Here is a 13,539-nt window from a genome sequence, read left to right on the forward strand (position 1 = left end):
TATAGATACACTATTAAGTCATCTGTAAGATCCTGGCTTTAGGACTGCAGTGTATACATTTTATTACAGTAAGGAAATATCCATTAATTCCTATATTCTTGAGTGCTTTTTTACATCAAAAATAGGTGTTAATTTTTGTCAAATATATTTTCAGCCTTTATGGAGATCGTCACGTGATTTTTCTACTTAGATCTATTAATATGGTGAATTATAGTAATTTATTTTCTAATAATAAACCACCCTTGTATTCCTGAAATAAATCCATTGGATATGGTGTATTATTTCCTTAATGTGGTACTGAGTCCTGTTTACTAATATTTTATTTTGGATTTTTTCATCAATGTACATAAGTGATATTGCTCTGTCATTTTCTTTGTATCATTTTTGTTGGGTTTAGGGATCAGCGTTATTCTTTAATTCATGAAAAGAATGTGGACTTTTTCTCATCTCTAGATTAATGTTGTATTAGGACTATCTGGTCTTGGAAGATGTGATAGAATTTCCCTTTGAAACTGAGTCTGGTGCCTTTTTTGTGAGTAAATGTCTCTATTTTTTATATGGACATCTGTCTTTTTTTTTTCCTGTTGAATTTGTTCATGTTTATTACAATCAATTTCAAATAATTTTAAAAGAAAATTATAGTCTTGCTTCAGATGTTTATTCCACCTGAGTACCTTTTTTTTTCAATTGAACAGTTGGACATCAGTCTTCTTAAGCTTTTGATCTCAATTGGAGTCAATTCTGATAGACTGTATTATAGTAGAAAATTATCCATTTCATCTAATTTTTCAAATGTATTTGCATAGTGATGTGCAAAGTAGTTGCTTATGACTTTAAAAATTTCTGTTTTGATGGTTATTTCTCTTTTGTCATTTAGTATTTGGTTGATTTCGTTTGATTTTTGTTAGTTTTTCAGAGAACCAGAATTTTTTCTTTGTTTTACGTCTCTTAATTCTTTTAATTAGCTGTAAGCAAGCAAGAGTGCGACATTATTTCTTTTGGTGTGTGAATGCTCCCAACATGATCTTAAGTAGCAGAAAAACATGTAATGCTCAAGTCAATTGAGAATTAACACTGAAAGCATTTCAATAGAGTGAGAAAAATCAGAATGTTTCTGTTCCACTATAAGTATGTTATTTTAAAGCACACTTGAAATTTTAAATGTGTACAAATTCAGAGGTTTTTAGAAACTTCAAAAGCCACAGCCACAGAGTTTAGGAAGCCGAAGGTTGTGAACGTCCCTCCTCACTTAATCCATGCTTTATTTTGCATTCCTCACAGGTAAGCAGGCAGTGCCTGTTATGCGCTGGACCAAAATCAGCCCCATGCAGCTGATCTTCAAAGGAGTGGAATTTACTCTGGCATTCTCTTATGTACGATGCCGTTCCAAGGCCAAATCCCAAGACAGAAACAAGTGCGACTTTAGGCAATGATCCAAATCTTGGATTAGCAGCTAAATAACCTTGGTGGACCAGTCCTTGGGTGACAAGCATGCTTATGAGAGAAAAAGGCAGAGCTCTCTTCCAGAAACTTTCTTCTTGACATTCCTGGATAATCTTTGAAATCTCTGCTCTGTGGATGTGCAGTTTCGATTTTGGACAAAAAACAGACTGCTTGCTTGGTGGTGGCAAATGGGGACCTTTGTTTTGGTTTCCATGAGTAGACACTGAAGCCATGATGGCTTTGCTTCTTTTCTAGTTGAGTGGACTCAGCTTCCTTGTTGACCCGATGTCTCTCTTTCGCGAGCTTTCTTCTCCAGAGAACCAGAATTTTGAATTTTGAATTAGTTTCCCCTTAACCAGCTCACTGCAAGCTTTTCCTGTAATTCAACTATTGTCCACTAGGTGGTAGCAGATATCTTGGATATGCCATTCACGAGCTCAAATTTCAATTTTCTTCTTAAATTCATTGTAGATTTTACCTGTATATTTTTCAAATAAAAATGAAGATTATTTGCATGTTTAAATAAAAACTTTAAATTATTATGTATTGTTTTATCGGAAATCAGTATTGACCAATCACATATATAGTTAAACTATAAAAAATGTGTTTTTCTATTGTTAGCTAATTCTCTTATCTATGGACTGACTAGAATGCAATTCTTTAATTCCTTCTGATGTTCTCTTCTAGTAATATGTCCATAGGAAACTGGGTAACACAAATTTCTTCCAATTTCTTTCTGCCACTGGTTCCAGAATGTTGGGGTTCAGGGAATAATTTTTGTGCCTGCCTTTTTTTACTTGTCCATAGGTTTTCATTTCTTATTTTCAGAGTTTCACTTTTATTCCTTCTGTTGGCAAAATCAAGAAATGAAATCTCTGACCTGCTGAGACCAAAAATCCCCAGTCTACCAGGTTACTTTCTTCAATTAGAGAGCAGTAACTTTCCACTGATTCATAGAATGACATCACTTTTTTTCCCATCAGCTTTCTAACTGGAAACTCATTTAAACTATTTTACATATGTTGGTACTTATCTTGCCACATTCTAGCCACAAATCTGAGTTCTTAAAAAAATTTTAGGAGGAAAGTTCTATGCACAGAGAGCATTTAAGCTAAAATGTAAAGTTTTGAGCTAATAGCTCAACAAACATAAAGTTTAAATGTATAAAAATAAATATCTAACTTTTATTAAAAATTTTCTAAACATTCAGAAAAATAGTGCAATAAACACCCCATGCTACCACTCAGATTAAACAATTAATATTTTTGCCATATATTTTAATGTATCTATTTTTTTTTGTGAAACATTTAAAAGTAAGTTGCAGATATTATGACCATTTACTTCTAAACAGTTCATCTGGCATCCCCCAAGTATAAGGACATTCTTCTATATAACTACATTGTCATCCCTAAGAAAATTAACAATACTTCTTTAATTTCATCTAATAACCAATCCATATTCTCATTTCCCAAATTTCCCTCAAATTCAAGTTTCACTCATTACTTTTGGTTACTAATTAGAATTTTATAATCTAGAAAGGCCTTTAAAAAATTACATTGACTTTTTGAAGTAACCAGGACTTTTGCCTGACTTTTCCTTGTAGTGTCATTCAATTCTAAGAGCATATTGTCAAATTAACTTTATGACAACCAATTCCTATTGCCACGTGAAAGTTTTCAGAAGTTGCAGTGATTTGAAGCCACAAAATCATTTGCAAGACTGATTCTTTCATGGTTCTGGAGGAACTTGCAACCTAGAATGCTGGAGCAGGAAAGCCCACCCCCCACTGACAGATTAGAAAAGTTAAGTGTAATGGTTTCCTATTGCCACTGTAATAAGTTACTCCAACTATAGTGGCTTCAAACAACACAAATTGTTATTTTCCAGTTCTGGAGGTCAGAAGTCCAAAAAGGGCTAAAAGCAAGGTGTTGGCAGGGCTGCATTCCTTCCTGGAGACCCTAAGGGAAACTTCTCACATTTCCCAGCTTCTAAAGGTCACCTACATTCCTTGGCTTATGTTCTCTTCCTCCATCTTCAAAGCCGGAGCATAGCATCTTCAAAGCTCTCTCTTAAAAAAAAAATTATACATAGTGTTTTTTTTTTTTTAATTGAAGCATAGTTGATTTACAATATTATATTAGTTTCAGGTGTACAACATAGTGATTCAATAATTTTGTAGATTATACTCCATTTAAAGTTATTATAAAATATTGACTTTATTCCTTGTGCTGTACAGCATACACTTGTAGCTTATTTATTTTATACAGAGTAGTATTTTCAAAACTCTGACTCTGACCCCGACTTTCCTGTTTCTCTCTTTCATTTATAAGAACCCTTGTGATTACATTGGGTCCATCTGAATAATTCAGGGTACTCTTCCTACCTCAGTGTCAGCTGATTAGCAATTTTAATTGCATATACAACCTAATTCTCCCTTGCCACAGAACATAACATATTCACAGGATCTGGGGATTATGTCATAGACATCACTGGGGGCCTTTATTCTGCCTCCAACAGGAAGTGACCTGACAAAGATTTGTTAGTTACTCACATGGGTCCTTTTAATACCCTACAACCTTATACGTTTGTTTGTTTTGCATTGAAATTTAGTAAAAGGTGATCCTATGTCAAACCCTATTCCAGAGAATTTAATAAAAGAGGCATTAGAAGGATTTTATTACAAAATTACACTCTGATAACCAGGTAGATCCACAATTTGGTTCTTGAGGATAGTGCTGGTTTGTGCCCACTTTATCTTTTCAGTCTTAAATATGCCAATTTAATTAAAATTTTCTGTATTTAAAATACTGCCTTATCTGATACATCTGAAGTCGGATTGCTTCACTTACTGGTTTTGTTTGATTTTGATAAGGGAGTTGTTTTTTCTTTGACTCTAATTAAGAGAATCCAAATAGCTTAAATCACATAAATCACTTCAGTTCAACATCTAAAATTCTAGTTATCTTCTTCTGTTACTTCGAGGTGCAGGAAGAGTCCAAAAACGTAGGTGAGGGTCACACGCATCTCCAGGGTTATCTGTTCAAATCAGATCTGAGGTAGATTGTGCTGTTGACACCCAGACTCGTGTACTGCCAAGACTTAACACTTTACTAAAAGTGAGGTTCTGGAGTCTCACTTATTCAGTATGATGGTCACAGTTGTGGAAGTCCAGGGCAGAGATGGCTGGTGCCTTCACTGGCATCCTGGGGGAGGGGAGGAGGGTTAAGAAGCTGGTTGGAGACACTGAGGAATACTAACAACATTTTGTTTCATAATTAGTTTTCAGTTTACTTCCCACATCTGTATAGCAAAGTGATTTTAAAAATTATTCTTTGAATGTTTTACCTTCTACCTTATCTAAGATCACTTACTATTGGCCAGAGTGTAGGGAAATGGAGTCACTCTGTCCATTACCTATCCAGTCAAGACTTCGGGTGGATTTGGTCTATGAGTGATTTCTTCCAATCTACTGTCCATTGTAATCTTGGCTTTATTAGCCAAGTGCCTCAGGTAAGACTGTGTTTCTTCCTCTTTCTCTCCCCTTCACTCCCACCAGTGTCATGTCAATGAAGCTATGTGACTTTACAAAAGAAAGAAGCAAACAGTGCATTGTTTTCCTCCCATCTTCCCCCTGTATCCTTTTCAATGAAACTTCATTCATGTTATTCCATGTGGACATAGTATTCTGTGTCTTGCCCTCCCCCTTAACATCACTTCTAAACTTGATTACATGCTTTGACCGCGTGCACATGCCTGTCATATCTGATTTTTGTGAGTGGACTGTCCTGCAATGGGCTCATAAGAGTAATTTCCTCAGCCATCCCCTGGGTGCTGGGCATCTGGACTCTCCTGTTTGCATTGCAGGCCCTCAGCAGTGTGTCTGTTGTCCCTTGGGTGCAGGCCTACCTGCACATGGCCAGGGGGTCTCATGCAGCCAGAACACGTGGGTACTAATTAATTTTGCTGCCTGTTGGCTTCTTTCTTTGGGAATCTACTCATAAAAGAAAAATTACTATCTCTCCCCCTGCCCCCTTGGCAACCACAAGTTTGTATTCTATGTCTGTGAGAGATAGACTGGGATTTCAAAATTGCAGAATAGATAAACAAGATTATACTGTATAGCACAGGGAAATATATACAAGATCTTATGGTAGCTCACAGAGAAAAAAATGTGACAATGAATATATATATGTTCATGTATAACTGAAAAATTGTGTTCTACACTGGAATTTGACACAACATTGTAAAATGATTATAAATAAATAAAAAATGTTGAAAAAAAAAAGAAAAATTACTAGCACAAAAATGAAGAGGGATCTGTTAAACCTGTTGCTCAAGGACAATCCAGAAAACTTGAACCAGCCCACAGCAGGTTCATCCAAGGATAAGATCATAATAGATCACATGAAATCCGGAAGAATTGTCTTTCACCAAGTTCCAAGAAGGCCTTTCTGATATGCTCTAAAGAGTTGTTTTCTGAACCCTGTTATAAAGGTCTTACATTTATTTATTTATTTATTTATTTGCTTTTCAATTAAAATTTTAGCTGCTTGGCAGACTTTCAGGTTCTTTTTGTTTGTGTGTTTGATGGACTGACTTCTCCCATTCAAATCACTGAAATCTTTTGACTGGTGAATTCTTTTTTATCCTTTGGCTGGTTTTTAACATTAATTTTTATTATGGAAATTTGAGAAACACAAAAAATAGGAAGAATAGAAAAATGAAGCCTCATGTACCTATCACCCAGCTCCAACAACCATTAACTTTCTTCTCTTCTTTCTTATCTTTCTCCCTGAATACTTATTTTCTCCCCCATCGTGATATTTAAAGCAAATTCCAGGCATAAATATGTCATGTGTATGATTTCCCCCATAAATACGTCAGTGTGCATCATGTTTTGTCAAATGACCACAGTGTCTACAGCAAAGCAAATGGGGTAAAATGTTAATAATAAATGAATCTGGGTAGAAGGGGTACAAGTGTTTTTGTACTACTTATTTTTGCAAAATTTCGGTAAGTGTGAAATGATCTCTAAATAAAAAGAAAAAAAGAAAAAAAAAAAAGAGCAAACAAAAAACATGACCATACTATCATCACATTGGATAATCCAAGAAACAGATTTTTCCTTGTTTTACTATAAATCATGCTCCTGGAAAGAAATTAATGGAAAAACCCCAGAAAATTATTTAAAAGAAGAAATCGTTCCTAATTTTAACACCCAGACGTAGTCACTATTAAACGATTGTGTATCTGTCTCCAGGCCATTAGACAGAAGGGCAGATAGACACATTCTTCCAAACACATTTCCTGATGCTTTTGTCAGGGATCAAATCCTGTACTGACTCTGAGAATTATTCTCTGGCTTTGATCTCTTACCTATTTTCACTATACTCAAGCATTTGTCCTCCTTGTGCTGGGAACTCAGAGTTAATTCCTTATATTGGCTCTAGCCTCTTACTCTAGCTGATTGTCCAGACAGCCAATGTCCAAATATCAGAGGGAAGCAGCTTATGATGTTACCTCCATCGCTCCCTCTTCCTCCAGTCCAGCTCTTGATGTAAACAGGTACCCGACCTCCACTCCAAACTCCCTCCACGCTAGTGCAAGACCCAGGGGAGGGAGGGATGTGGTGGTCATTCCAGCAGCAGAGAAGGTCCCCTTGCCCCACTTGATGCTTGGGTCACACTTCCTCCAGTTCCCAGATGCACTTTCATGCTGGTTCTGCCCGGTTTCCTGCCCCTGCCTGGCTGCTCTTTGTGGTTCACTTCTTATGACACTGGCTGAGCAGTTCCCATCAAAGCTAAAATTCTTCTCCCTATGCTTGGAATGTACCTCTGTTTCCATGACTGGTCCTATCCTGTACTTTTATCCCTGATTCCTACCTCACTTCTTGCGTAACAGCAAAGTTCATTCAAAGTTCTCTTCCAACCCCTTGTATTTTTCCATGATGAGGGACAGGAAATACAGGGTCCCCAGGAGACCAGTGATCTCACTATAACAACTTCTTTCCACCTATTCTAATTCCACCCACCTTTGGGAGCTGCCTCTGTCTTCAACAGACTCCTGAAATGACCAGCCAGGCTCAGACCAATGCAGGCCACCTCCTCCAGGGATTAACCAGCACCCCTTACTGATGTTCCGTTGCTCATCCAACACCCATGAGGTCAAACACAGGAGGTGAGCAAGGGGAAGTTCCAGCTCTGTGCAGAGCCAGCCTCCAGCTTCTATGACTTTAGCCAGGCCAAAAGGAGGAATAACACTGTCCTGAAATGCAACTTTTGGAGACAGAGATAGGGCAGGCCTAATTTCCCCCAAATTAAAACTAACACAGTTAGAAAAGTTTTGATGATCACAGGGGCTTTCAGAGTGAAATGTTACATGCTGATTGTTAACCTGCTAAGTTCCAGATGTAAATTCTTAGACTCTTCTAGGAAGTTCTTTCATTTGAGTGAAAATCCTTCATAACTAAATAATTCATTTTTATTTTCAAAAGAAAGATAATTTCCCATTGCCAACGGACTCTAAAGAATCTTTCCAAAAACTTCTGACTTCTTTTACGCAAGAGGAAAACAAAACTACTTAGTTCAAAGCTACTGTTTTTCAGGTTTCTGCTACTAAGAGATAATGCATTGGGAGAACACGGCTGTTAATTATCTAAAACCAAGGCCCAGAAAGACTCAGGAAACAAGGTTTATACCTCCCCAAACAGACTGGAGGGACAGAACTTTGTTCTGGGAGGACAGAGAGGGAGCTAGTTGGAGAGGAGAGACTAGATTGAGAGCAGGTGTTGCTCTCTGAGCAAAGCTGAGCTCAGGGAAGGAGATGACAATAAAAACACTGTATGTATTAGTTTCCTGTTGCTGCTGTAAAAAAATTTACCATAAACCCAGTGGCTCAAGACAACATAAATTTATCATGCTTTACTTATTTATTTATTTACCTATGTTTATTACAGTTCTGGAGGTCAGCAGTCCAAAAAAGATCTCACTGGGCTAAAATCAAGGTGTTGATAGGGCTGGTTCCTTCTGAAAGCTCTAGGGGACAGCTGGTTCCTTGCATTTTCCAGCTCCTAGAAGCTCGCATTCCTTAGCTTGTGGCCCCTTCCACATTCCAAGGCAGCAACGGTTAGTGGAGTCTCCTCACATCGTATAGCTCTGACATGGCTTCCTCTGCTTCCCTCTCCCACTTTCAAGGAGACGTCGTTATTTTGGGCCCACCTGGATACTTCACAATAATCTGCCGTCTCAAGGTCCAGCTGATTAGCAAACTTAATTCTATCTGCAACCTTAATCCCCCTTGCCATGTAACATAACATAATCATGGGCTCTGGTGATTAGGATGGGGGCACCTTTGGGCGGCCATTGCTCAGTCCTCCACAAAGGCCTCTACAGGTTTGGAGCATCATGCCCTGTTCCCTCTCTGGCACCTTGGAAGCTTGTTAGTCTCCTTGAGTTCTCCATAGCATCCTGGGAAGGCAGCCGTCAAGCAGACGCAGCAGTGGAGGGGCCTGAGAGCCGCCTGGTAATTTCCAGGCCCCAGTCCTTTCTCATGGGGGATCTGGTGGGCCTGGGAGGGGCCTTGTGGTTGGGACAAAGTCATGCAGCTGTGAAAATTACTGTGGATTCCATGACTGGGGGCCACGTGGATGCAATGCTTGAGAGGCTGCCAGCATGGAGGCATTACAATCACTGAGGGTGGTAAGAATGTTCTCAGAGGCTCAGAGGCGTCAACAGGAGCTGCAGCTGTCTGGGGAACCCCACCTCCTTCCATTACAAAAACCTTCCTGGAAGGGTGAGGAAGAAACCTCTGAACTGAACCCCAGAAATCTACATTGATTCAGAAAACTCTGAAGTTACTGAGAAAACCCCAGTTTGACTAAGATGAAGTTTCTGTCATTAGGCTGAATGGGAATCTGAGATAGAAACTAGGTTGTTAAAGAAAAACAACGAAGGTTCGTATTTGACACCCCGATTTTGTGCTGAGAGCTATGCCTGCTATGTACAAATGAGAGTCTCCTTTTCTGACAAGAACATCGAGAGAGACGACTTTATTTGCAAGCACTGGGTGAGGTGACGCTCCATGTAAATGGCGTGTTTTCCCTGACCAGCCTCTTCCTCCAGCTCAGCCGTGAGGGTGAGCCGCACGTCCAGCTCAAATGGGGTAAGGACGAGCGTGTGGCATTTTGCACAGTAAAGCAGTTGTTTCCACGTAGCTATTTTGATCAATAAAATAAAAATCAAGCCATCAAACTTTCAACCTTTTTTAAAAGTCCCAAGTAAAATATTCAATGTAAGTCTTCACTCAGCTCTGGGTCTTGCTCAGAGGCATGACCCGGGCGGGAGCAGAAGCCTCACCAGGTCTTCCTGTGTGAGACCTTCTCTGTGTCCCCCACTTGTGCTCCCACGTGGTGCCTCTAATGCCTTTTCATCTAAATTGACAACCGTCATCTCCACAAGTCACTTTAAAAGTCATGGAAAGGTGGCCGTTTGGAAGAAAATGGTCTGAGGAGGAAGTCATCAGGAGCCGTAAACTTGAAGGCCTCACGTAGATCTGACTGCTCTACTTGGCTGTGGCTAAAGAGCAGCATTTAGAGTGAGCTGAGAAATGCCGGCCCGATGGGAGCGCTCTTCCCTTGGTGCTGGAGGTCTGGGTGCTGGCACCACAGGGGCAGGGGGAGCGTGGGGCCCTTGGGGGACTGAACTTCGGGCTTCTTCACCCTGAGTAATGTTGCTTGGGACCCCTTGAACTGGGCCCCAGAGTTCTTGGGCTTATTGTGGAGAAAGTTACTGTGATCCATGGGCTTGTGGCTAAAATCTGAATAGTAAATAAATAAGTGCTGTTTTGTATTTTAAACAAATGAAAAAAATTACAATGTCAGTAATAATATTAACTAAATTTATTGAGTGCTTACTATGTGCTAGGCACCCTGCTAAAGGACTTTATATACAGTTACCTCATTTAATCCACATAAGAGTGCTGAAGGAAAAGAGTGGTTATTACCCCCATTTTATACACAAGAAGCTGGGGCTGAGTGAGGTGAAGGTGCCCTGTCCATGGTCACCCAACTTGTTAGTCTCTCTGGCTCTGGAGCCTGATTGTTCCTGCCATTCAACATTCAATATTGTACCTACCCACTGCTGGAGGGAACGTAGCTACAGTATTTGGCGGGTGGAGTGCCAGGGTAACACCCTGTGAGAGCTCTCTCCATTTTCTTACCCCAGCAACTGGTAGGAGGCTGATGACTGGGAGCTTATTTTCCACAGAGGCTGGCATGAATCTGGCTTCAGGAAGCCTTTGGGGCAGGGAAGAGGGGGAGCTTCTGGACCCCTGGGGCCCCGACAAGGCTCACATAGGGCTTAGCTCAGTGGGGTGGGTAAAGAAATGGAGCTCAATAATACTGCCTTATATAAAGCAGACCATGACTTTTTTTTCAGTTTATATTGTCCATGGGCTATCATAACAGAAGCATTTTCTTAAGGATAAAACTACATATCACAATATTAATTACAGACATAGCTCATTGGATTCATGCAGTCCCTTCCCAACAATTTGAGGTGATTCTTGTGATCCTGGAATCTAAACATGGTACTGCTATCACATTCTGCACAAAACCAGGTACAGGAGAGATGCTAACCTTCTAGATGTCACATGATAGTAGCAGCAAACAGGAGACCAAATATTTTATGATTTTCATAAATAGGAGGGGATACATTCACCTTACAGTTTTAGACACTTCAAGTTCTTCCCATTGTCAAGGTGCTGGGCATCACTGGTGACATTCTGTCTTTCAGGCTCAACTCTAGTGGTGGCCAATCTGGTGTCCTGTTGCTCTGCATACTTTTGTCTCTGGACCAGGCCGTCTGCAACGTTCAGGGGAGACATTTCAATATTAAAAACAAAAACCAAGCCAAAAAACAAAACAAAACAAAACAAACCCCCAAACTGGAGGGAGTAGGTGGGCAGCTTATAGCCTTGGCTTTATCTCTGGCTGTTGAATTGGATAGAACAGAGGAGGAGAATGGAGGGAGGGATGTGAACAGCAAACCTGACTATGGGGATCTCAGTGCGCTGACAAATCCAACCACAGAAGCACAAGGCTCCTCTCTTAAATTTTAAAGGGAACATTCGTCAGTTCACTGTCGTATACAACAGTGCAACTAAGTTCGAGGAGTGTGGTGTATCTTACTCCTCCTTGGAAAGGAGTTTGGGGCAATTCCTGATCCCTGTGCGAGAACGTGATCCCAGGAAACCTCTCTAAATTCTCCCTGGACTGGCCTTCTTCCGTTTTACGAATGTAGCATGTTTTCTGTGACAGTACTGCCTCCGCCACTGATGACAAAGCTGCGTGAATTGGACACTACAAGGGCCGGGGACATCTCTTCCGGGTCCTCCATCTCTGGCTGGCGGTCCCTACCCACAGGCCCCTGCAGGCCTGTCTCCTGGGTGCTCAGTTCCGAGTCCGCCTCCCCGCACTGCAGCGGGAGTAACGCCTGGTGTCTGGTCAGGGCGTCGTTGTTTTTCTGGGCCTCCAGGGAGTTCTGGTGCGTGGAATTCCTGTGAGCCATGGCACTCTTCTGAGGCTCGTCAAAGCTCAGAGAGAAGGTGACTGTGCCACTGCCGAAGATGACCTTCTGCTTGCATCTGGGTTGCTGCTGCGACTGCGGCTGCGGCTGCGGGCTGGAGGGCGGCCGCGCGTGCGGCGGCGGCGCATGCTGGGTCAGGGCCAGCGGCTGCTGCTGCTTCTGCCTCTCGGGCTGCGGGAAGGGGTCCTCGCTGTTGCTCTTGCTGCTGATGGAGGAGGAGGGGGTGGATCCCGTGGAGCCCCCAAGGCTGCTGGACCGCTGGCGGGAGACGTTGCTGCGGCGCAGCGTGGCGCGGGCTGCCACCTTGAAAGCGTGCGCCGCGGTGCTGCAGCGCACCTCCTCGATGGTGTTACGCGACGGCTTAAAGAGGATGATGTAGACCTTGTTGAAGAAGATGCAGGCCAGCAAGCCAAAGCTGGCTGCCAGGATGGCGATCACCTCCACGGCAGAGACAAACTTGCCGTAGGTGCTGGCGTAGGCTGGAATGAAGGAGATCCAGACGATGAAGAAGATGAGCATGCTGAAGGTGATGAACTTGGCTTCGTTGAAGTTCTCCGGCAGCTTCCGGGACTTGAAGGCGAAGAAGAAGCAGATGGCTGCCAGCAGGCAGGTATAGCCGATCAGGAAGCCCAAGGCCATGAGTGAGCCCTCGTGGCAGGTGATGAAGATGATCTCATCCTCTAGCTCCTGGTTGCGGTAGCTGGAGGGGGGCGCGGTGTAGAGCCAGATGGCACAGATAACAATCTGCATGAAGGTGCAGAGGAAGACCAGCAGGAACTGCAGGTTGAGCCCCCACCACTTGCGGTGGAAGCTGGTGGGGATCTTGGCCTCAAACACCAGGAGGACGCGGTTGGTTTTCACCAGGATGCACGAGATGCAGAGCACAAAACTGATGCCGAAGGCCGGCTGGCGCAGGCGACAGGTCCAGTCCTGCGGCTCCCCGATGAAGAACAGGGAGCTGGAGAAGCAGCAGAGCAGGGAGAAGAGGAGGAGGTAGGAGAGCTCTCGGTTGGTGGCCTTGACGATGGGTGTGTTGCGGAACTTGATGAAGACGCCCAGCACGAAGGCCGTGAGGAAAATGCCCAGCACAGCAAAGAGCGTGAGTGCGATCCCAAAGGGCTCGGTCCACGACAGAAACTCGATCTCCTTAGCAATGCAGGAAGTGTGGTTCTCATTGGACCAGAAGTCATCAGGGCACTTGTCACAGGCACTTGCATCTGTAAAATGTCCCAGTGAAGAGTTAGTACTGTGGAGTATAGAGTGAAATTTGTGAGTGTGAATGTGGTGATGAGGGCACACAGGTTATTGGATATAGTCACTTTCAATTTTCTTTACTGATGAAATAATTGTGATTTTTACATTATCAAATAATGTATTGAACCCTGACTTATGCTTAATAATACAACTAGTTAATTTCATGTATCTTTGTTGGTTCTATTATTTTTTTCCTTTGTACATAGTGGGGCCACTTGTTTCCTTTAATACTACCTACTGGTGGTTTGTAGCAGAGAAT

The 13,539-nt window shown here is 42.0% G+C and overlaps 2 protein-coding genes across 7 annotated transcripts in view; both read right to left on the reverse strand.

The window, feature by feature from the left end:
• Positions 1-295: 295 nt before the first annotated feature.
• Positions 296-5,629, reverse strand: LOC105090301 (OCIA domain-containing protein 2-like). The gene is made up of 2 exons (XM_064494724.1): positions 3,447-5,629; positions 296-1,921 (listed from the first exon to the last, which is right to left on the reverse strand). The coding sequence occupies exon 2, from the start codon at positions 1,674-1,676 to the stop codon at positions 1,215-1,217; it is 462 nt and encodes a 153-aa protein (XP_064350794.1). The 5' UTR covers positions 1,677-1,921; positions 3,447-5,629; the 3' UTR covers positions 296-1,214.
• Positions 5,630-9,475: 3,846 nt separating this feature from the next.
• CASR (calcium sensing receptor) overlaps positions 9,476-13,539 on the reverse strand; it is a 65,290-nt gene continuing 61,226 nt past the window's right edge. For 4 of the 6 annotated variants that reach the window (XM_064494668.1, XM_064494673.1, XM_064494677.1 and 1 more), the window contains exons 7-8: positions 11,858-13,243; positions 9,476-11,303 (exon numbers count right to left, since the gene is read on the reverse strand). In XM_064494668.1, coding sequence (XP_064350738.1) covers positions 11,161-11,303; positions 11,858-13,243 — 1,529 coding nt within the window. In that variant the 3' untranslated portion in view covers positions 9,476-11,160. Of the gene's footprint in view, positions 13,244-13,539 lie in introns of all 6 variants that reach the window. The other 2 variants (XM_064494690.1, XM_031454809.2) reach the window with 2 other exon arrangements.

Source organism: Camelus dromedarius, chromosome 2, assembly GCF_036321535.1.
Source record: "Camelus dromedarius isolate mCamDro1 chromosome 2, mCamDro1.pat, whole genome shotgun sequence".
Classification (NCBI taxonomy): domain Eukaryota; kingdom Metazoa; phylum Chordata; class Mammalia; order Artiodactyla; family Camelidae; genus Camelus; species Camelus dromedarius.

What these genes read in the sequence shown, in the direction of transcription:
- LOC105090301 (XM_064494724.1), bottom strand. Translation starts at nt 1,676, where the DNA reads ATGGCTTCAGTGTCTACTCATGGAAACCAAAACAAAGGTCCCCATTTG.